The sequence below is a fragment of the Protopterus annectens genome, chromosome 9.part0 (assembly GCF_019279795.1).
Source record: "Protopterus annectens isolate FY-2018-M chromosome 9.part0, PAN1.0, whole genome shotgun sequence".
Lineage (NCBI taxonomy): Eukaryota > Metazoa > Chordata > Ceratodontiformes > Protopteridae > Protopterus > Protopterus annectens.
The window spans coordinates 18,484,502-18,509,927 of NC_056743.1; the positions used below are offsets into that span (position 1 = coordinate 18,484,502).

The 25,426-nt window shown below is 43.1% G+C and overlaps 1 protein-coding gene across 1 annotated transcript in view; it reads right to left on the bottom strand.

The window, feature by feature from the left end:
* CKAP5 (cytoskeleton associated protein 5) overlaps positions 1-25,426 on the bottom strand; it is a 4,315,141-nt gene that overhangs the window by 1,713,857 nt on the left and 2,575,858 nt on the right. Inside the window, exons 17-18 of the mRNA XM_044084803.1 lie at positions 11,240-11,297; positions 11,032-11,157 (exon numbers count right to left, since the gene is read on the bottom strand). Coding sequence (XP_043940738.1) covers positions 11,032-11,157; positions 11,240-11,297 — 184 coding nt within the window. The remainder of the gene's footprint in view (positions 1-11,031; positions 11,158-11,239; positions 11,298-25,426) is intronic.

A 25,426-nucleotide genomic window follows, 5' to 3' on the forward strand; every position in this document is an offset into this window, starting at 1 on the left:
AGGTGGCAGCCCCCTTAATACAGAAGCGGTAAAAAGAGATCTGGGGACCCAGGTAGACAGTAATATCTCCTTTGACAATCATATTGCCAAAGTAGTTAGGAAATCCTTCCATGTAGCCCATCTAATTACTAAAGGGTTCGCATCTAGAAATAAAGAGGTTATAGTGCCCCTCTACTAGTCACTCATCAGACCTATCTTAGAGTACAATGCCCCATTTGGGATGTACCTCAAGACACTTCCAACAGCTGGAAAGACCGCAAAAGTAACTCACCAAGAGGATTACTGGCCTCAAACATATGTCCTATGCAGCCCGACTGGAAAAGCTCCAGCTGTACTCAGTGGCATATCGCTTACTCAGAGGTGATCTCTGCCTGACTTACAAAGCCATGTCCAACTCAGAATTGATGGACATGCTCCACCTAAAGAAATCCAAGTCACTGCGAGCCACTCGCTCTAGTGAGCTAAACCTCACCACAACAATAAACAGAACATGCTGGAGGGATAGATTCCTGTCACAGAGACTCCCCATGCTTTGCAACAAAATTCCTAACTACATTAGGCAGAGCCCCTCACTAACACTCTTCAAGAGAAACCTTGACAAGTAGATGGGTAACAGAAAATACACCCCTAGGTTCACTTCATTGGCTCTTCTTGACAGAGGCTCAGTTAATCAATGGGGCGGTAAAAGCTGACACACTCTGGCTAGGCTTATAAATGCCTTCGGGCAGATAGCCTAGTACCTACCTATGAACCTAAGAGTATCCAACAAGGGAAAACTCCATCTCCCTTGCAATAAAGACACAACCAGATTCCCACCCAGACTTGGGTACTTTCAAAAACCCAAGACTAGCTTCCTTCATGTGATTTCCTGGCTAGACTGAAATCCACCCCCACCCCAACCCAAAACCTGGAAAAGTCTGTTTATGTGGAAAAATACACTGCCAACTTTTACTAAATGTACACAACTGCACAGAAGTAGCTGTACCTAAAAGTGTGGAGCAAACCCTAAATAAATAGAAACACAGAGATGGAATCACAGCATAACCAAGTTTTATAACGGAAGAAAAAAGTCAAAACTAAAAAGTGCAAATTCAAATAAAATAAGAATCTAATTATCCAATTAAACAAGCAACTTAGGAACATAAAATCTACCATGGCCAAATTTGAGAAAAAGAGACATCATGGCCAAGGATAACCACAAAGCCTTAAAACAGTGGGCTGAGTTGAACTATAAACAGCACCACCTAAATTTAAGATGTGAATATAGCAAGCCTACTAACAAAAATTCAACTCAACTTCACACCACCCAGTAATCTTAAAAAAATACAGGAAACCATCTAACCCCTAGCTAAAAGAGGCAAGCTCCAAAGGCAAAATACAGCTTCTGACAATATCCTAGGAATCATCCTAAATAGCAAGAAACAAGGCATTTCTATGATCTTAACACTTTTCAACCTCAGCCTCCAAACTGGTTTCATACCAAGTGAATGGAGGACAGCAATAGCCATAAACCTTCCATAAGGACAAGCCCCATCACTGAGCCAGGCAATAATGTGAGCAAGGCACAAAATCTTAAATACATGGATTCACTATAAACTGAATATAAAGCATCTTTCAGATCTAAAGTTAATTAGACTGCAGAAGGTTATTAGAGGTAGCAGAATTAGAAGGAACATTGTGCCTTCTGGAATCTTCACAAAAAGATTCAGACAGGAGAGGTCCAGAGCCGGTCTCTAAGTTGCATCTTTCTTAGGCTCCAGAAAAACAACTGGAGTAAAATAAACTTTGACCATCAGACCTAAGGGTACATGTATCCCATCACCCCTTGAGCCAAAATTTGCTCTAAAATAGGAGGGTGTCTGGTTTTCAGAATGACGGGGACTCCCAGAAAAGGGGAAAAGTACTCCTATTGCAATCTGTACCCACCAACTCAGTTAGACAACTGTCAGAAACCACTTACCTATGGTAATGTGATCCCCACAGGAGAAGAGGGAAGTCTATATAGTTAGTGAGAGATAGGACTGCAGGTGTGGAAAATTTGGGGGGGGGGGTGGGGGGGTGAAGAGATACAGACCTCTTGGAGTACCCTTTGTTCTGGGAGACTTTCATTTGCTTAAACTCGAAGACATTGCTTTCTGAAATTTTGCTTCTTAAAACTGAGTATATTTTTTTATTCATTCTGGAAAATGATTCTGAAAAGGAAGGAAAGTTTTTATTTTACTGAACCTTGATAAGGAGGGATACAAAAATCTGAGTAACCCCTTAAATCAATTTTCCTCTCAAGACTAACTGCAAAAGCATAGGGCCAAAATAGTATCTCTGTCCAGGGGAGAATATAAATTGCACATTAACTTCTGGTAAGCTTTGAAAATGTAACTAAGCAAATTCTCTCAAAACAAAACCAGCAACTGCTACTCTTGATATAGCAACAGCAGAGCCATAAGAATACTTTAAAGCATGTCTGATTTCCTGAGACGCAGACACAATTACGAAACTCAAAATTGTTTTAAACCTCTGAAGAAAAACAGTTGGTTTTCCAATGTTCATAAAAGAACCCAGTACTTTTTTTAAACGTGAGCCTGGCAGCTCAAAATTCAAAGAATTCAAAGAGCAAAGTACCTGCTGCACTTTTTGTTCAGGGGGGATTACAAATAGATCTCAAAGCATGGATGGCTCCTTGATGGAATATCTTTTCCTCCAAAGGATTAGATAATAATAGGTTTGACATACATTTTGATGGGCTTCAGAAAGGGAACAAGGTGAATTTTTTTGATTGGACATTAGAGGGTATAGTAGGTAGTAAAATCAAGACTACGATTTACCGAAAACATGGACAACATAATTATATTTTCCATGGCTCTAGTCATGCCCCACATACCATAGCCTCCATACCCTATGGTGAATTAAGGATTGAACGTTTGTGTAGTGATGTTCAAGACAGAAGAAATTATTAAAACCATGAAAGTATTCAGGGAAAGGGGACATGGAGATGAAAATGTAAAAAAAAAGGTATCTTAGAATACACAATAAAAATCAGAGTACTGATAAATGTACTAGGAGTTATGAATATAATAGGAAGGTGGTAGGGGATGACAAATTATTTATATTTTGTTTCAAAATATACCATCTACTTTAGAAAGTATTAATTATTGCACCTTTGTCAAAAGGGAGGTAGATTTTCTTAAAACTGTCAAATTACAATTTTTATATAATACAGGAAGTAGTCTGAAAGACATATTGGTTCATGGGGGATCAGGAGACTGTGCTGAAAGAGAGCAAGTAGTAGCTTACAAGGGATCTGTACCCTGTGGCACTTGTTCTATTAGTCAATATATGGTAAATAATTTTGAAAGCATAAATGGAAGAAAATTTGATACCAGAGGGACTTGGTTGCCATAGCAAGAAAATTATTTATGGACTTTGGTTTCCTTATGGACTGTATTATATTGGAGAAAGTAAAAGGAGCTTTGCTACAAGAATTAAAAAGAGCATATAAGGGACTTAAGGAAGAATAAACATTTTAGCCCCATGGCAGAACATTTTAATGTATGCAATGGTAATAAACCTGATGGGTTACAAGTCACAACATTAGAACAGATGTATGACGATTTTTATACAGCAGATACTATTAAGAATATTTTGAGAAAAGAAGCTACTTTTATTCTGAAATATGGCACATTATATCCCAGGTGACTTGATAGAGTTCTCTAGGAAATACTGTTTATAGAACATCTTTAAGGGCAGCTATTTTTTAATCGATTTTTAAGCAGATAATTGTTTAATTGATTCATTGCGTGTATAAAAGGTGGAGTCCTGAAAGAGATGTTATACTCTAAATGCTTTTTGGTAAGCTGAGGAGCTAGAGGAATTCTGTGTTTTAAAAGGTTTTCAACTGCATTTTCATGGCACTTTTTAATTGCTGGTTTGGATCTGCTGTGGTTTCAAAGGAAATTCAAAATTGTTTTAAACCTCTGAAGAAAAGCAAATATTTTCAATGTTCTGAAAAGAAACCAGCACTTTTTTTTAAAAAAACAGCCTGACTTGCTCTTGTAATTGTTTGAATTTTGAGCTAAGTACCTGCTGCACTTTTTGTTTGGGGGGGATCCAAATAGATCTCACAGCATGGATGGCCCCTTGATGGAATATCTTTTCATAGGTTCATAGGTTAGTACTAGGCTATCAGCCCTAGGGCCTATACAAGCCTAGCCATAACAATTCCCTGAATATTTCTTCCCACATTATTTACTTTCCTGGACCCCTGTCTAGCAGGGCGACTGACGTGATCCCTGGGGTGAATTTCCTTTCTCCCATCCAATCGTCAAGGTTCCTCTTGAAGAGGTCCAAAGAGGCACTCTGCTTGACATGTATGGGCAATCTATTCCAGAGTCTGGGGAGTCTCTGGGTCAGGAACCTATCCCTCCAACATGTTTTGTTTATTGTGATGACAAGGTTTAGATCCCTGGAGCGTGTAGCTCTGAGGGATTGGGATTTCTTTAAGTGTAGCATGTCCAACAGCTCTGGGTTTGACATGGCCTTGTATGTTAAGCAGAGGTTGCCTCTGAGTAGACGATATGCGACATAGTATAGCTGGAGTTTAAGGCGGTCAGCATAGGGCATCTGCTTTAGGCCTGTGATTCTTTTAGTGAGGTATTCCTGAGGCCTTTCCAGTTGTTGCAGATGTCTTGAGAGGTACATACCAAATGGGGCATTGTATTCTATAATGGGTCTAATGAGGGATGAGTACAGTGGGACAATGACCTCCTTTTTTCTGGATGAAAAGCCCTTCGTGATGAGGTGTGCCACATAGAAGGATTTCCTGACTGTTGTGGCGATGTGGTTATCGAAGGTGAGACCACTGTCCACCTGTGTCCCTAAGTCTCCTATCACACTTTCTGTGTTTAGTGTACTGCCACCTATATGGTAATTCATGGATACATGTTTTTTCCCAAAGGGGATAACAATACATTTCTTGGCATTGAGCTTGAGCCCATGGCTCTGGCACCAAGCATCTGTTTCTGTAAGGCCCTTTTGTAGAGTATCCACATCATTTGGGTATTCAATAATGGCTCCCAGTTTGCAGTCATCTGCAAACTTTGTTAGCCAGAGTCCCTTAGTGTTGACCTGTTCTTCAGAGAAGTAGATGCCAAACAAGAGCGGCCCCAGGACTGAACCCTGAGGTACTCCACTTGTCACTTGTCTGGAGCTGGATTTGGAGTCGGCTACTTTTACAGTGTGGGTTCTATCAGTAAGCCATTTAGCAACCCATTGGGTGACATAGGGATTAATGTCCAACTTAGTAAGTTTATCTATGATTCCAGAGTGGGGGAATCCTCCATCAAAGGGTTGAGAGACCACTTGTGAAGCATTACAATGCACTGCTCAATTTGTCCACAATCACATTGGAGCTTCTCGGAATGTGTGCTGCAAAAAAGGGGGTGGATGAAATTGGCAAATGTCATACTCTGAGTGCTTCTCGACAAAGTGGATAAGATCTGGTTCCCCCTTCCTTGTTGATGTAACAAACCACTGATATGTTGCCTGGAACAAAATACAAGAACCAAACTGATGAACTTCAAAAATCAGATGAAATGGTAAAACCACACAAACTGTTAGTGCTTTTGTACAAGTTTTACGTACTTCTTCAGACATTTCCCAGAATCCACGGACTTAGAAAGGCATCTTAATTAAAACAATTATGTACATCAAATCACATTAACAAATAAATAAAATGATTAAATACTTAAAGAACCATTCCAAAATGCACTGTGGATCATGTGGGTAAAAATAGCAGGGGCGGCTCATGGGAGTTTAAACTAGAAGAACAGGAGCTAATGTGGCAACTCCAGACCAATGCACACACTTATCCTGGACTTAACGAGACGTGTTCTATTAAATGTCTCAAAGTTAAAATCATTGGATAGGTGATTTTGTTTTAATGTTTTTGGTAGTGTGTATATATATATATATATATATACATATATATATATATATATATATATATATATATATATATATACATATATATATATACACACATACATACATATACATAAACTTAATATTTTTTAAAAATGCATTATGTTTATATCATGTATTTAACATATTAGCTTATTGCATAACCAATCTTATCAAATAACAGCACACGCTGGTATGAATGCTAAATGTTTTTTTAGCAGTGTGTTTTGGAATGGTTCTTTAAGTATTTAATCTATTTATTTAATGTAATTTGATGTACATAATTGTTTTAATTAAGATGCCTTTATAAGTCAGTGGATTCTGGGAAATAATGTCTGAAGTAGCACATAGAACTTGTTGTATGAAAGCGATAACATTAAATAGTTTGTGTGGTTTTACCATTTCGTCTGATTTTTAAAGTTCACTGATATGTTGCCTGATTGGATTGAAATCGTTACTGATGGGAGGACTTCTTGGAATGCTTGCAGCGCTAAGAGCACTACCCTCATCTCTAGAACATTTATATGCAAATTGGCCTCCAACTGGAACAAAGTTGCCTTGGACCATCTTTGCTAGATAATCCCACCCACACAACCTATCCAGGAAGCATCCATAGTCACTACATCTTGGGATGGAGGAAGAACGAATGGACGGCCCTGTTAGAATCTCATTGGAATGAAGTCACCAACTCAGGTTCTTCTTGCATAAATTGATTAGAACTTAATGAGACAGAGGATGATCAGCAGCGACCATTGTGACTCGAAGTCACTGTAGAATTCACATGTGAAACCTGGCAAGAGGAACCAAAGTGATGGAAGCCGCCATAGAACCAGAGCCTGCAATAACAGTCATGCAGTCACTGTTCTGTTGTGAATAATCTGGTTGACTTGGTGTTTTATTCTCTGAAGCTTTTCTTGGGGGACAGAAGCAATGCAGGTGTCTCTAATACTGCTCCAATGAACACTAATATTGAGATGGTTCTAAATGAGATTTTCGTAGTTTACTGCAATTCCCAGTAATGAGAACATTGGAAGGGCATTAGTCCCCTTGCCTGTAGTAGTAGATGGCTGGTGGTTGCAATAATGAGCCAGTCATCTAGCTACAGAAATGCAGGGAATCCTTGCAGTCTGAAGTGGGCTGCTACCGCTGCCATGCATTTGGTGAACACCCTGGTGGCTGTGGTGAGACCAAAGGGAAGGGCTCTGAACTGGTAATGACTGGCTCCCAGCTGAAAGCACAGAAATCTTCTGGAGCATTTGTTTATTTTTGTGTGATAATATGAATCCTGAAGATCTACTGAGCAGATCCAATCTTATTTTCCTAATAATGGAAGTATAGACTGAACAGTGCCCATCCGGAATTTCGTAAGTCAAATCAATTTGTTCAACACAGACAGATCCAAAATTGGTCTACAGTCCTGTTTCTTTTGGCAGTAAAAAGAATCTTGAGTAAATCATGATCCTATCTGGTCTGGTGGGACTGTTCGGATGTCTCTTGTCAAGAAGTTTTTGTATTTCTAAAACTGCTGCATCTCTGTGACTTGAGTGGAACTGTTAAGTCCATACTGTTCTACATACGTAACTTTTTTCTAGTTATATTTAATGATTCCTAATGCGTATTAATGTAAACCCTATGAAGTGTTAAATTCTATGTTTTGCCTCATATCTGTAAGATTTGTTAAATTAATGTTAAAAATTGTCAACTTTGCAATGCTTGTGGAGCTTTTCTCCTTGGGCCTCCACTGAAAATAGGTTTCTGACCCAGTGAACTTTCCCGGTCAACAAATGTTAATATATAAATAAAATCTGGAATCCTTTTTAGATGATTGGGATGATTTGAAAAGGGAATGTTGTAACCTCTGCATATAACCCTCTGCACCCAATTGTCAGAGGTTATTTGATGCCAGGGAGCTGCAGGGGATAAGCGTCCCCCCCGACTGCCTCCAAAGAACAGCAATCGGGCCTCCATTCAGGAGCGATGGTAGGAGTTACTATGGAAAGTATCTCTGAACACTGATTATGCTGGTCACCTCTGCCTCTAGCAGGTCTTCCATTGCAACTCCTCCCCTCTGCCCGGGGAAGAGTCGCTGCCATGCAAGTCCTGGAAAGGCCCTTTGGACTTTTTGAACCACAACTTCTCACTCTTCCAATACCTGGAATAGGGCCACTGAGGAGTGGAAAAACATATGCCCATGGCAGATGGGGTCTTTCTATCCTTCTCGCATCTAGCAAAGGTGTCTAACTTTAGGCCAAAAATAGAGATGTTCTGTCAAAAGGAGTATTGATGAAAAATTAAAGAAGACTGAAAAGGCTCCGCAAATTCACACAAGCGCATCCCGGCATGTCTCCTTATGGCTAACGTCTAGTGCCACAAGCCTCACAGGTGAATTACAAATTGACACAAGGGTTGCCAGCTGGAAAGATGCCTTGTCCTGCACTCCCTCAGCTACAGCTCCTGTCAGAATATCTGAAATTTCCTTTACCAGGTGTTGCTGGCACCTTGTGAAGTGTGCCATATAGTTCAATGACCTGAACGCAAAAGTCAATGAAGCATATATGTGCTTCCCAAATCTATCCATGTTTTAGAGTCCATGTTAGGAGGATGGATAGTGGGACTCTCATCTGAGTTCCTTCTTGGTGACTGCTGCAACCACCATGGCATCTACTGGAATACCTTTAGACCAATGTTGCTGATCCTCCAGGGATGACAAAATTCAGTCTGGTCTCTTAGGGATTGGTTAGATGGAATCCGGAATCTTCCAAGCCCACTGAGCAATCAATTTAATTAGATCAGCAGCAGGTGGAGATACCCAAGTAGTAGAGGGATAAGGCACAGAAAGCCTGGAGGTATACCAACTCCTCAGACGAAGGCTGATGAGATATCTCACCACCCCATTGCTTTTGGAGCTCTAAAAAGCCTCCAAATGAAATGTCTTCTGGGGGGTGACCTTGGGGAACCTTCCCCTTTACAAAAATTGCCATCTTCTGTATATGACTCAGGGGAGTACAAGTGCTTCCACTTGCACTTCCTCCTCATGGGTATTTCTTCGGTGGGATGTGCTAGAGAGGTATCTGAAAAGAACAATTACTGTTGTATTACCCTGAGGCTTCTGTGCCCTCTGTACCAGGGATGAGTCTGATGGTAGAATGGTAGCTCTGGACGAGGGAAGGACTAAGTTGTTGGCCTAAAGATGGGATGGACTGTGAGGCCACAATGGACAAGGTCCATAGCCTGGAAGGCAGGCCACCCCTTACAGGAATAAGAGCCTGGAACAGAGATAGACTCCCTCGGAACCATGGTCATACCCCGCACCATGGAAGCCGCCTCGAAGCTAGGGCAGAGCTTGTGTGTGCCGAAGTCCCGAGAAACATGAAATGTTCTGAAAAAAGTCGAGTGGAGCCATGCTTCCCAGAACCAGAAACGAACCTTCGGCCCCTGGTGGTCTCTGGTTCCAACAGAACTGAACAGCTCAAGGCTGTGATCAGTGTTGTAGAGGCAAGTCTGACTGGCACCAAAGCAGTGAAAACCGGGGCTGCTTGTGCTGGCAGCTCTGAAGTCTCAACTGAGTAAAGTTCCAGAACAAGGGAGGCTTGGAACCAAAGTAGTGGAAAATTCCTTTGTCGCCAGTAGCTGATCCACCAGCCTCAGAACATCAGACTCCACGACGCTCTTCGTGGAAAGACTGGAGACAGACTGGTCCAAAAAGGGACTCTGGTTGGGGGTGGTCTGTCTGCAAATGGATCAGTAGGAGGAGAGTGAGCATCTTGTCATTGAAGGATTCTTAAAGGAATACTCCTTTGGGTTTGACATCTGAGGAACAGATGACTGAGTGGAAGTCAGGTCAGAATACTTAGTCTGTGCCGAAAATGCCGGTGCTGAAGACAGCACCAATGGTACCGAAGCTCTAGCCGTTTTCCTGTTCAGTTCCGCTGAAACAGTGGGAGTCGGGAAGTTTTGACCTTTTTAGAGGTTGGTTCCGAAGGACTGGAAGAACCCAAATGATGACTCCTCTTGGAGGATAATGAGGAGGAGGAAGAATGGGACCTGGCTACAGATATAGCCACGTCGAAATCAGAATTCAAAAGACCTTCCAATATTAATTTTTCTTTCTACAAGGGCCCAGGGGCTAAAGCCAGGACATATGGCACAGTCTTCCAGAAGATGCACCAGGCCCAAGCAGTGCACGCACAGAGTACGTCCATCTGAATTAGGAAATTTACGATTGCACGTCTGGTATCTCAAAGCCAGAAGTGCCTTTAGTTTTCTCAGCCATTACAGGAGACCAAGCCAAAAATGAAGATATATATTTTTATTATTATAAGACAACAATGGTATTCAATAAATTACCTAAAAAGGTAAAAGAAATAGAATTACCAACAATGGTATGAAAAAATACCTGAAAGGGTAAGAGGATTACCAATGATAACAGAGAATAACCCAAGTGTGTTCGGAAAGAGAAGCTGGGTAGTTAAGATATAAAAAAATAAGTTGAAAAAGGTAGAGATTTAAAGACTTCAGGCAGGTATAACAGCAGTACAAATATCTTCAATAAGAGAAACAAAAAATGCATTTCGTAGCATAAAAATAAAACAGTCACAAAAAAGTCCTCAGAAAAATGACACAGTGGAAGGCTTTCCCCAGAATAGGACTCATAATGCTGCCTTACCCTGAAAGGATTGCTAGCCAACTATCAGTTCAACACAGGCAGAGCACTTCAACTGCAAGAATGCTTTGAACTTGTAGTGTCCAAACCACAGTTTTGGATAGCTCTACTCAAGCCAGTGGCAGTATGGGTATGTGGAAGCTGGTCGGTGGTCAAAACCTATGCAAGGATGCAATCTAAATAGCTTAGTCTACCACAACAGTAATCTAAATGTTGAAAATAAAAAGTGCACCTGTCTCAGGAAAGACACTAGTATTACTCAACAGGCAAAGTATAAAAGAGTTTAAGATTAACTAGCTGAAAAAGCATCTAATTTAATCTCCGCAAGGACAAGATGTCTCTAAACTGTATCCTAAAATAAACATTAAGTAGGATTCAAGCTCACTAATTACAACAGAGGGTAAACTACTTACCTTTTCAAATTCTGAATCAATTTGTGACAACAATGCAGGTTTCTCTTCTTCAAAAAACATTCTCAAAGGGGCACCCATGTAGAGATACATCATGCCTAACAGGGTAATAGCAGAAGTACGCACAGCCTGCAAATTAATACAGGTAAAACATTAAGCAAGCAATCAAAACAAAATAAAATGAATTCATGCCATCAACATATCTACTTACTGGATTAGATGCTGCCAAGGCAGTCTTCACATGACTAATAAAAGCCTTCACATTTAACCTGCAAGGGAAAAATGGTAGAAGACCAAATTACACATGCACAGTAGTCTACACTAGTAAAATTATACTGAAACACACTAACTTCTACAAAAGAACCAGTCATTTTTTTTTTTTTTTTTTTTTTTTACAACAGGTACAGGCTGCTAATTTGTTCAGTTTGTGGGAACTTTAGAACAAAGGCAATCAAAGATCAACTCTGAGAACAGGTTCCACTCATATCTGTGTAATCAAACTGGGTTCACAACCCCATGCCATTCTTGGTTTGTGATCATCAAATCAGGAAAGTAACTAACAGCGTACCTTGACCCTGTACTTTTAAGAGGTTCACCGCAACCACCATGGCTTCCTCTGAACTATGTCACTTCTGCAAGATACATTTCACCAGCAGTTAAGTACCATCTGTATTTTCTCTTCAACAGTTGTCAAGCTCAAGATAGAAATCCTCATTTCTTCAGTTCTTTCCACACAAATTAGCATGCAAGAAATGACTGAAAATGAAAGTATATTATACGTCTGTACTTGCTGCCTGTTTTTGTCCTTTCTCAACTGATGGGTCTCAAAATCTGACCTCCAAATCATACTCGGCAACTCGACAGACTTTAGGTTCAGTAGATCAACCTCTTCAGCTTACTCATAATGCCCTACTTCTAAGTTACCTCAGATCGAGTTTGCCCTCTATTTAGCTGCACACAACACACAAATGCAAAACAGTCAAAAATAACCCTCAAAGCAAAAAAAAAAAAAACAATAGAAAGGTGTGAAACAGGACAACAATGTAGAGGACTCTAGAACCAACACAGTGAAGAAATAATATCTATATACTCACCATAACTTGCTAACTGTGTTACCCTTAGTCACCACTCGCCACATATGGGTCTAGGATCAGACATCGGATCTGAAAGAGCACACTAGACAACAGCTTAGATCAAGCTCCTCCCCTCTCATAATGCACTGCTGCCCTCTAACCCCCCCAGATCAAGTTTGTCCTGGAGACAGAAGACAGACAGAAAGGACCTGCCCGCAGACAAGGTCCACCCAACTCCTGGCAATCCTTCAGGAAAGGGAGGAGGAGGGTGGGACCGTAATGACTGGTGACTGTGAATAACACAAACATCAAGTTACGGTGAGTACAAAACTACTAATCTGAAGATATCCTCATCACCAATCATCACGTATGGATCAGAGTCCTCAGCTACCTGACATTTTTGGGTGGCCTCATGGAAGGACATGCCGAAGAACAGTATAGCCAAAGGAAGCCCTTCCTCTTGAAACTAGGTCAAGTTTGTAATGAGAGATGAAGGTATGTGGTGAAGACCAAGTCGCCGCTGCACAAATGTCGTCCAAGGACTGAAGAACTACAAAGGCAGCTGATGTAGCCACTGATCTGGTAGAGCAAGCCCTAACTGGTCCAGGCATTGGAGAACGAGAGGAATATATGAAAGAAATGCACTGAGAAATCCACTGGAAAACAGTAGCTTTCAAAACAGCTTGGCCCCTTCTGTTACTTGAAAATGTTATAAACAGCTGGTCAGAGAGGCGTTGGTCAGAGAGGCGAAAGGCTTTATGCAAATAAAAACAAAGCTGTCAATGAACATCTAAAATGTTTAAAATATATTCCCCCTTGCTGGTGTAATTGGGAAAATACATGGAGTTTGACAGCTCGATTAAGGTTTGCTTCAGTGGTGACTTTTGGCATAAAGGAAGGGTTGGGTCTCAAGGCCACTCTAACTTTATGAAATATCAAATAAGGAGGCCTGACAGTAAGCCTGTAATTCTGAAACTCACTTTGCTGAGGTTACTGCCACCACAAAAAGTCCTCCAAGAAAGAAATCTGGTACCACATGATGCAGCAGGCTCAAAAGGAGGTCTAGTTAGAGACTGCAGCACCAGAGCAAGATCCCATGGTGGAGAAGGATATTTGACTGGAGGACGCAGCAAAAAGATCTTTCAAAAAGGCTTTGCACAGATAGCAAAATGTAGGTTCATTATTAAGATGAAAATTAGAAATTGCTGCTAATTGGACTTTGATGGCAGAGAAAACTGGCACCCTCCTGAAAAAGGAAGTGAGGAAGAAAAGAAAGTCAAACAGGGGCTGAAAAAGGGTCTAGATTCTGGCCTTAAGCCCCATTCCTTCCACCTGCTTCTATAAACTCTCTTGGTAGACTTTTTGAGAAGCAAGGATAATGTCCTTTATAGGGGATGCAAGCCTGGACTTAACTACTGGAATTGGAGAAACCAAGCTGTCAGACTGAGGGTCTGCAAATTTGGAAGCAGACGGAGCAACAGATGGGAAATTAAATCTGGTGTTGGATCAAGCACACAAGCACACATGAGATGAGACCATAGAAGAGGAAACCACACCTGCCGAGGCCAAAAGGGGGAAATGAGGATAAACTGGGTGCTGAGGTATACTGCTTTCTGAAGTACTCTTGGAATTAAGGATAATGGCAGGAAGACAAAGGAGACCCGGAGGCCAATCATGAGTCAGAGCATCCCTGGTGGATTCCCTCTCTGGGTGGGGATCAAGGCAAAGTAATTGCTGCATTTGTTGTTGGGGGGGCGGGGGGGGGCAAACAGATGGCAGTTCGGTTGACCCCACTGACGGAAGATCTGCTTCACCACTAACAGATTTCAAGGATCACTCGTGAGGGGTCAGAACAGCCCTGCTCAGTCTGCCAGCACGCTGGACACTCCGGGAATGTGCACTGCAATGAGAAAGCACCCACAGGAGACTGCCCACTCAAAAAACCTCATGGCCTTGTGACAAAGCAAATAAAAATGTGTGCCCCCTTGCTTATGTACCACACAACAGCTATGTTGTGTGTGTACACAGCTATTGTCAAAGTGAAGGAAGTCCTAAAAAATCTTGCAAAGAAAGAAGGACCGCTCTCATTTGTAGAAGATGTATGCGTAGTTTGGTCTCTGATTGGGACCACATCCCTTGGATAGTCTTCACCTGAACACCCCCCCCCCAGGAGAGAAGCCTCTGTGGTCACCATGGCCGCTGGAATGGGGGGAGAAAAAGACCTGCTCGCTAGAAGTCTCGAGTGTGCACCCACCATGACAGATGTCTTCGGGATATTGCAGTGAGCCGTATAGGGAGTGACAGAGGGGGAAGCCTGCAATCTCTGAGATGGTGTCCAATTGAGTGCCTATGAATTCCAGTTGTTGAGATAGGGTCAAGGAAAATTTGGCAATCTTCACCGTTATCTCTAACTGATTGAAGAGACAGAAAAGAAAGCATGTGTTCTCTACCAGTTGATGCTGTGTGGGAGCTGTGAGGAGCCAATCGTCAAGATAGGGAAACACCTGAAAATCTCTGCAGCCTGAAAAGGGCTGCCACCACTGCCATACATTTGAACAAACGGGGGGGGGGGGGGGTGGCTGTGGTGAGCCCAAAGGGCAGGTCTTTGAACAGGAAGTCATTGGGCCCTAGACGAAAGTGGAGAAATCTCCTGGAATGCCTATTGTGATACAATAGTACGCATCCTAGAGATCCACAGAGCACATCCAGTCATTCTTGTGCAGAAGAGGCACAATGGACTTAACAGTGAACATCTGAAATTTCGACTTCTTGACGGATAGGTTTAATGGACTGAGATCCAGAATGGGACCCATTTCATGGGTACCAAAAAGAAGCAGAAGTTCCAGATCCTCTCTGTGCTGTGGGGACCTTTTGGATGTGGCTGGTGACCTCTAGACAGGCTAACTGACAGGGTGCACGTCTGGGACAGTTCTGCTTCTTGATGGGGGGGGGGGTCTGAAAAGGGAATAACGTAGCTCCTGGTTATGATTCTTAGCACCCACTGATCGTTTTTAATGTATGCCCAGGCTAAAGGGTGCAAAGCTAACCGACCCCCGACTGCTTCCAGGGAGGGACGGTCAGGTAACACCTCAGAGGAGCTGGAAGGGTTTTCTCAAAGAAGGGCTCGCTGGAACCCTAGTTTTGTGGGCCTCCTCTGCCCCTCTGACCATTGAAACCTCTCCCCCATCCCCTGGAAGAGGAATCTTCTTGAGCTTCCTGAAAGGAAGACTGCGACTTGTGGAACCACATTCTCCTGTTCCCCTTTTAGGTATTGGAGAAGGGCCTTGCGGGGGGGGGGGGGGGGGTAAGAAAACTTGATCCCTACAGCCGACAGTGTCTTTCCTTCCTTCTTGCTCACTCTGGGTGAAAGTTTTCTTAAAGCTTGGTCCAAGGAGAGTGGACCTATCGAAGAGGGCATTGGTGAACGACGCTTTAAAGGCCTCTGTAAACCCGCATAAATGCAGCCAGGCATGACGGCTGACGGCAATGCCTGCACCTGCCACCCGTGAGACACCCACTGCAACACTGGATAATAACCTCATGGATGAATTAGCTATTGACGAAAGAGTGGCCAGCCGGGGAGAGACCGACTTAAAAGTCCTCCACAGGTATGGCCTCAATGGAAGTAATGAGAAGAGTAAAATGAGCCATGTAATTCAGAGATCAGAACATGAAAGAAGCCAATGCGAATACCTGTTTTCCAATTCTGTCCAACGCTCTCGATTCACAGCTGGAGTACAGACAGATGAAGTCTGGTCCACCAGCTCCTTCTCTTGGTGGTGACAGCTACCAGTGTCACATCAACAGGAAATGCCTTAGACCAAAAGGCCTTGTCCGATGGTAGGCTTAAAAATTAATCTGCACTTTGGATTACTGGGCTCCACTTTATCGGGTTCTTTCCAGGCCTTGCAAGCAATCAGGTTGATTAATGGATCAGCGGGGGGGCATCCTAGAGTTAGATGGGCCCATACCGAAAGCCTCCAGGAACACGGCTTCCTAAGACGACAGGGGGCTGGGGCAGACCAAATGCCCTTGGCTTTAAGAATTTCCAGTATGTCTCCAAAGAAGATGTCATTGGATGGTGACCTTGGGGACCTGTCCCCCACTGATACAACAACAGAGGAAGGAGCAGACTCTGCCAGAAAGTCCAACTCTCCAGACAGTGCCAGTCTGGAGCTATCAAGTGCCAAAGCACTGAAGGGCAGAGAACGGTCCGAAAGGCCTGGACCAGAACCAGCTGCAACAGACTCCAGGGTGACAACCCAGACAAGTGGCCCAGCCTGTCCCGGGGGGAAGGAGAGCAGAGCTGGCCATAGACTCTGACAGGGCAGGGATAAGAGGTCCCAGTAGCCCCCATCGCCAACCTGGAGGGAGCCAGCACCACTAAGTCCAAGCCCTGGGAGGTCAGATGAAGAGAAAGAAGCCAGGGAGTGAGTGAGGGTTCCCAAATCCTGTGGACAAGGGGAAGCCATTTCAGCCCACAAGGACAGCATCATCCTTGTCCATATCAGAGGGAAAGATGCTACTGGAGCATCAGGAAGAAGCAGAGGACATAGCCAGAGACCCCATGTCGGGACCCCGAGGGTCTTCGCTGGTCCGGGGAACAGGTTCTATGCAGAGGAGAACAGGTTCTATGCAGAGGAGAAAGTAAATCATCTCCTCCCGCAAGATCCAAAGGAAGATAATCAGAATGGGATCCAACATGGGTCTCGGATCCGACTGTAATGGATCAGAGGGAACAAGAGGCAAGAAAAGGGGTTCCTAACCTACTAAACTATTCAACAGAATAGGGCGCCACAAGGAAACCAAAACCATCGATGACGCAGAATGAGAAACTACCAAAAGGAGGGGAAAGGCAAGAAAAAAGTTTCCCCAATGGGGTACTTAGCTTTCAAGAAGACTTTGGCTGAAAAATATTCGTAATCTCAGGAGCTGGCTGACCGGCACTTGTGAACTGCTTCTGCTTCGGGCACCGCGCGGCAAGAAAGATTGAAGAAAATGGCGTTGGCTGGTTCTTTTATACCCCTGCCGCACTGACGTCAGGGAAGAAGCGACGACATCCGACGCCGGACCTAGAATTTTGGAATTCGGCCGACCGAGGACCCGCCTGACGGCAGGATAACCCATCAGTTATGACTGCAGCTGTATGCACGATGAACATCAAGAAAACCCAAATTAGAAGAGTTACTTACAGAAACTACTAGGCGCTGAGCTATATGCGTCTGATCGACTAAAGCGGCAAACGATATCTGAGGTGTTAAAAGGCAGCAGTGCATTATGGGGTGGAGCCTGAGCTAAGCTGCTGTCTAATGTGCTGGCTCGAATCCAGTGTCGGATACTAGAACCGTAATGTGAGGAATGGTGACAAGGATAGCCTCAGATCAAAGGAATATTCCTCAGGACATATCAGGACACAGCCAAAAGGAAGGGGATTGGTGGGTGGGAAACTGAGGAAGGCCAAAAACAACACAAATGAAGAGTTATGGGGAGTATTAACTAATTTCTAATGCTGTCTTTTGTCCGTTCAATAAGGGTCGCCAGCTACAGTAACTTTGGGTGGTCCTCAGATATTTAGGAATATGAAGAAGTCAAAAGCTGCTCTACTTCTTGATAATCTATCCAATTTGTAATGAGCAATAAAGGTATGAGCATTGGATCAGCTGCACAAATGTCATCAACAAATGTTTTAGACCAAAAAGCAGATGATATGGCCATAGACCTGATGGATTGTACTTTAGGATGTTTAGGTAATGCTAGACCTGTGCCCCTGTAAATAAAGATAATTTACTCTGAGCCATCTAGCTAGATTCACTTGTCACTGTTGTGCCCAATTTAGTTGTGGAAAAGGATACAAACAGCTGTTCTGATTTTCTTTGATCTTCAGATCTGTGAATGTAATATCTGAATTTAATGAACATCCAGTAAATGAACCATGTATTCACCCTTGGTGGATAATTTGGGAAAGACTGACTGTTTGAGCTCAGCTTCTGACACCTCTTTAGGCAGAAAGGAGGAATTAGTCCTAAGGGAAACTCTGTTCTCGTAAAAAATCAGGTAAGGTGGCTGAGAAAAAAAAAGTGTTTGGAGTTCAGATACCTGTCTAGACAAAGCAATGGCAAACAAAGTTTTCCAGGAAAAATGCTCAACGCTGTCCCTACTGAGGGTTCGAAGGGAGCGGAGTAAGGGCCTGAAAAATTGGTGCAAGGTCCCACAGAGGAACAGGATTCTAAACTGGGGCCGAAGCAACAAGGCAACCTTAAGAAAGGCTTTGCACCATTTTAAGGAAGCCTAGAAAGCACGATCAACACGCAGCTGAAAATCTGAGATGGCAACCAACTTTACATCTTGGAATTTGTGCTTAAATTCTAGTCCTGGTGACAGAAGCAGAGTGCATTGATTCTTGACAGTTTCTGGATGGGGAGTGAGCATCTCTGCTTGACGCTCCTGACTGGTCTGGTTACTATTCAAGGCATCTACCTGGAAAAGGTTACAACAGACCTACAGACCCTTGCATCATCTGCAACAAGTGTCGATCACCAAACAGGCAGTGACCCGCTTCTCATCTTGAGATTGGTGATAATGTTTTGCTTCTGGCAAGAGAAGAAACAAAGAAGCACTGCACCCCAGCAGAGTGATGCTGTGTTGAGACCAGAACTAGCAGTAGCCATTCAATCCACTCCCCTCTTTTCATCTTTCTTGACAAGCTAATTCTTTGTTTTCAGCTAAAACTATTTGATTTGTTTCTAACTTCAGAATATCTGCCTAAATACTTCATCCTTAAAAATTTCAGGGTCTACATATTAGCTTCCCCTCAACAATTTGGCAGTGCCCTGTATCACCAATACCTAGTTGCACACAGGACATTAGTTTGCACTGACAATTATTTATATTTATTTGACTGACATTTGTTAACCGGGAAAGTCCAATGGGTAAGCAACCCATTGTCAGTGGGCAACAAGCACTGTCCCCAGAGTTGCAAACCAGATACTCCTGACATTGCTTTATATCCTCACTTCAACTGCCTAATCAATAAAAAGGGTCTCTTGCAATGGATATGAACTTTCCCACTTGTCTCCATTACTAGCTTGGTGGATACAGGCACTATGAGGCAATGTAAAAATTGCCTCATGTTTACTGAAGACCAGTTAATTCTCAAACTGATATGGTAAGTAAAACATGTATTTACACAATGTCATTGGAGACAAAGCTCTCACATAAAAGTACTAATGTCAATAAGGTTGTCAGTAGTACACACACTGCACCCATCACACACAATTCAAAGCAGACATATAAACCCACATATGCTGAGGCACTTAAATGCAACCTTCCGAACCCCCAAATACCTCCTAGATGAAGTACACAAATATCCTCAGAAGCCCTGAATGTACCCTTTCAAAACACTCCTCAAACCAACAGCGCCATATCTCATGGAGGCTCTACGACTGAGCCCATAAAGCAAGCCGCCACATAATCCAGCATTCTAGCCACTGGATACTCCACCATGAGACACACTGATGTCCCTTCTCACCATGGCTGAGTAAAGAGAAAGACATGGTCAGTTGCTTATCAGGGGTTAGGATCCACCACATTACACATGCACTCAGGTCACTCGACCACAAGTACCAGTATGACTTTTAGCCCATGTGGGTGTAAATGACCTAAGCTGTACCCTGCTTAGACTATACAAAGGGAGACATCATGGAGCACTCGGGATATGTATCTCAGGATGGTAAGAGCCTACCACAGAGCAGCATTTTACATTCTCAAAGGATGATGCCACAATACGAACAAAAGATGACTGAATAATTGGCTTAGATTCTGGTGTCATTCTAAGGGGATGCAATATTTGTCAGCATGGAAGGAGATGGTCAACACACCATGCTGCATTACAAAGGATGATCTGCACCTCTCCCCTGTAGACTTTCAAATATTAGCCAAAACACGGTCTCCCCCACAGTACATTTTTAGGCAATGCCAAACTAAAAGTAATTCCAACAAAGCAAATCAAAACCAAGAAAATGTAAAGGTTACTGCTCAAAGCTAGGAGAACAAACAAAAAAAACCTCCACTCCCTAGGTCTCTTCACCCTAATGAATGCAGAAGTCTGTGTAGTCACAGACTTAGTTTAAACCCATGGAGAGCATACTAATGGTGCAAGACTATGCCTTCCCCACATTTAGACCAGCTACTACACAGACACGCACTAAAGGTGGAGGTGTCTCAACTTACATCAAAAATAAACTTACTTCAAGGCTGGTCAAACAACACAATGCACTTAAAGTGCTCCCATGTTCAAATGACCATAGGCAAAATCCACCATCACTTACTTGCAAGCTATAGATCCCCTTTTATGACCCAGGAAACCCATACCATGTATTTAACTTAGAAATACTCACCAACCAACCCATTACCACATTCATGGGTGACCAATTACCCCAATATTAAATGGGAATCCTACAAGACACCAAATGTAGAGGCACAGAAATTTCTGGATTTTGTATAAACTCCTTGGACAAGATTGGCATTACACCAACCAGGGCGCAACCATACTTGATCTGGATTTCACTAATATGGGAGAGCGATGCACACCCGCTACTGTAATGTCTTCCCAGGTTGGACCACAAAATGGTCTCCTTTGAGATAAAATAAGACTTGGACCCTCAGCTAAATCCAGATTATTCAGGAACTACTCTAAGGCTAATTTCAACCCCCCATAAACTTTGAGAGCACTGCTGCCTATGCAGATCTGTTCAAAGAAATCCTATACAAGCAAGTTAACAGCTGCACTGAAGCAGTTGTACCCACCACGAAGAAGTACAAATGCAACGAAAAAAGCCACCCTGATGGAATTACAAAATCGACAGGTTGTATAACAGAAGGAAGAAAATCATGGCAAAAATAAGGAGGTGCAACACGCAGCAGGATAAAAACACAAACTAAATCTCAGGGGACACTCTACGAAAGACAAATTTGAGGTAAATTTGGCCACCAAGGCCAAGGGCAAACACAGGGCATTGTTTAGCTATGTCCGCAACCTCAAAGGCAATACACAATTGTGTGCCTATTACATTGTAAATGCAGCCACCTATACTGAGCCAGAAGATATAGCAAACCTAATGGCCGATAAATTCATCTCCAAATTTACTCTCCTCTCTCCCTCAACCTCCCCTCAGGAAATACCAACAAATACAACTCTCCCTGTTATCACTAAGGAAAAGGGGGTCTTTAATGCTCTCTCCAAGGGCAAGAACACTGCATTAATGGGCCTAGTCAATAGTCCTAGGATGCCTTCTAAATAGCATAAAACATTACCTCTAAGCCCCTCTGAAATTGCTATTTAACTACAGTCCCCAAATAGGATTCATGCCCTATGAATTGTGAGGAGTAACTATCAGCCTGTGCACAAAGCTGGGCCACCTACAGACCCCGAGAACTACAGACTCACTAGGCTTATTAATTTTGTATAAAAAGCCATGGATAGAATTATTATGGAAGTAATCAACAGTGACACAGTAAACCTCCAGACACTAGACCAAACCCAGTCTGGTTTCATCAAGGGCAGGTCATGCCTACTCAACCAGGTGGACTTCTCTGAGGAGGTCACCAAAGTAATGGAGGAAAGCAAAATGGTTCACACTGCCTAACATAACCTGGCCAAGGCATATGACACAATACCAAACTCGGGCATTGTTGACAAACTCAAGAGGTTAGGTGCAAACCAATGTCACCCAGTGAACAGCAAACTGGCTTACAGACAGGACCCAGGATGTTAGAATTGGGGAGTCCACTTCTATGAAGAGGCCAGTAAACAAGTGGAGTCCCTCAAGGATTGGTTCTTGGACTGCTCATTTTTGGCATTTACTTCTCTGAAGAGAAGGCCAATGTTAATGGTCTCTGGCTGACTAAATATGCAGATTGCAAATTAGGAGCAGTCACTGAATCCCACATTGACACAAATGTTCTCCAGAAAGGGTTGACAAAAACTGGTGTCAAGAGCCATGGACTAAAACTAAATGCCAAGAAATGCATAAAAGTATCCTTCAGGAAGTCATCCACCCTTGGCAACTATCATATTAACACAGCCCTTACAGTTGATCCAGTAGTCAAAGACTTAGAAACACACAGTAATCTAGCCTTTGAGCATCACGTGTCTACAGTAGTAAGGAAATCATTCTATTGTGCACAACTTATAAACAAGGGTATAGCATCTAGGTCCAAGGAAGTCATTGTGCCACTGTGGCATTCATCAGACCTATCAGAGTACAATGCTTCATTTGGTATACATCTAACTAGGTATATCCAACAATTGGAACATCTGCAGGGGTCCCTCACTAAAAATACAGGATGCAAATAAATGTTCTATGCAGACTGTCTCAAGGCACTATTCCCTATATTCTCGGTCTCTTACAGGCTTTTGAGGGGAAAGCTATGTCTAGCATACAGGGCATTGTCAGACCCATTGTGATGGACCTCCTGCATATCCACAAAACAGACCACAATTACCCATTCTATAGACTTAAACCTTGCTTGTGATATAAATAGGATCTGCTGGGGAGACAAGTATGTAACTCAGACTACCCAGTCTCTAGAACAAGCTCCCCATCCACATGAAGCACAGTTCCTCCCTAACCCAATGCAAGTGAAACTTGGACAGTTGAATAGAAAACAAGAAATTCAACCATGGTTTGGCACCTATGTCTCAAACGGACACAGGCAACCTGTAAATGGTTCATCTCCCAATCCCCTGCTTACACTTATCAGGGATACCTGAACTTGTCAGAGATTTGGGATGCATGGTTAGGCTTAAAAAGGCCCCTGTGGTAGTTAGCCTAGTAAACACCTATGAACCTATGTGATGCCAACAGAAGGCAGTCAGAAGAGATCACCCATTCCCAAACTCTAACTGCCTCCCTGAAAAGAGGGTAAGAGCCAGTTCCCCATTGACTGATGTACCAGACCACCAACATGTTGTCCATCTGAATTGTAACCACACCTAGAACAATATCTTAAAATGCTTACATTGCGTATAGAACTGCTGTCACTTCTAGGACACTGATGTGTAGACTAGCATCGGTGACTACATGCCTTTTACTGCCCTTCTCACGTAATGCCCCACCCCAGTTGGGAGACATCCTTAATCACTGCAGCTTTGGGAGAGGGATGAATGAAAGGGCAGCCCTAGTAAACTTCCACTGCATGAATCCATCATCCTGTGTCTCATATGGAAACACCTGTGATGCAAAAAGGAGTCGTCACTACCTGAGGTCTTACTGACCACTGCACTGTTGAAGTCCAAACTAGTACTCTCATGTGGAAGCATGGCAAGGGGACTAGTACTACGGAGACTATTATCAAAACAAGTAACTGGAAAAACAATGTGGCTGGAGGTGAATGAAAAAAAGACGTCTTAGCATAATATTCCATCTGTGTTGTAGATCTTCATCTATTCTTGACTTGTGGGTTACAGTTCCGATCCTTGGAACCGATCCGGCCGATATACAGTTCGCATTAGTCAAAAAAATCTCTCAAGCTGCAAATCTTCCCACAATGCCAGTCTCTACATTACCTATGACAGATTTTGCAATCAGACAAAGAAGAGACTCTAATAAATGACAAACCTTGCCCACGGTATCCATAACAATAAGAACCCAGGATAGGATGTTGCTCCACCAGACGTCTAAAGGAGGGGAGAGGCAGGAATGACACAAGAACAGATAAAACTTGACAACAAAGATGGAATGTTATGGTAAGACATAACTTCTTTATCTGACAATGTCAATCTTCATCTATTCTTCACTTGTGGGACAGAGTCCTCAGCTACCTTAGATCCTGGGAGGTCTTATGGAACAACAATCCTGAAAACCAAAGGAGGTTCTCTACCTTGGAGACCATACCCAATTTGTAATGAGTAATAAAATATGTGGTTTAGCCCACACTGCAGCTGTGCAAATTTCTGACATAGAAGCTTTAGAATGAAAAACAGCTGAAGTCGCCAAAGATCTGGTAGAATGTGCCTTCACTAGCATAGGGAGTCTTAGCTTTTGTTTCATGTAAATTAAAGATATGCAATCCCTTAATCATCTGGACAGAGTAACCTCAGACAAAGGTTTGCCCAAAGTTGCACCTGCAAAGGATATAAAAAAGAAGTTATGTACTCACCACAATGTTCCATAGATCGAGCACATCCCATTGTCCTTCCCCAACAAGGGGAGTATGGACTGTAGCATGACCATTCGGAACTTCTATTTTCTCAAAAATTGGTAGAGTCTGCTGAGATCTAGTATGGGTCTCCAGTCCCCTGTTTTCTCTGGAACCAAAAAGAATCTCGAGTAAGATCCGAATCCTGTCTGGTCTGCTGGGACTGGCTGGATGATTCTTTTTCTAGCAATCGGCGTACCTCTATTGTTGCTTGACCCAAATGACTGGGTGGAACGTCTAGGATTTTTTTGACAGGAAGAGGTTGGGTGGAGAATGGTATGAAATACCCTCTGGAAACGATACTTCGTACCCAACTGCAGTTTGTTATATTTAGCCAGGCTTTGGGGTACAAAGATAAGCATCCCCAGACTGCCTCCAGAGTAGGACAGGTGGGCCTCCCTTCAGGAGCGCTGGTAGGATTGACCAGAGAAGTGATCTCTGTCACCCTGGTGTTGCAGACCGCCTCTGCCACAAGGGCGGCATCTTCCACTGAAACCCCCTCCTCTGCCTCTGGAGGGGGGCTCTCCACGTGTCTTGAAAGGCTCCTTGGGCTTTCCGGAGCCACATCTTTCCTCCCCTCTGACCTTTGGGAAAGGGTCGAGTGGGGGTAGAAAAACAGACTCCGACGGCAGACAGAGTCCTTCCTTCTTGCTCACACCTGGTTAAAGTCTCCTTCACCTTTGGCCCAAACAAGGATGAGCCGTCAAATGGGGTATTAGTAAAGGAAGACTTGAAGGGTTCCGCAAAGAAACAGTCTCGCATCCAGGCATGCCTACGGAGAACGATTCCTGTACCTGTGGCTCTGCTTGAACCATCAGCTGCGTATGATACGAGGCACATGGATGAGTTGACTATCGAATTGAGGGTAGAGAGCTGAGTGGCAATCTTATTTGATACACTCGAAGCCTCAACACCCTGAAGAGCATCTCCCAACTCCTTAAGGAGATCTCTCTGCGGTCTGGTAAAATGTGTCAAGTAGTTCAGTGATCTGAGTGAGAAAGTCGCTGAACTGAACATGCGTTTCCCATATCTATCCATGATCCTAGATTCTCTATTAGGAGAATAGATAGATGAGGAAGTCTCGGACATTTCCTTTTTGGTGGCTGCCGCCACCACCATGGCATCAA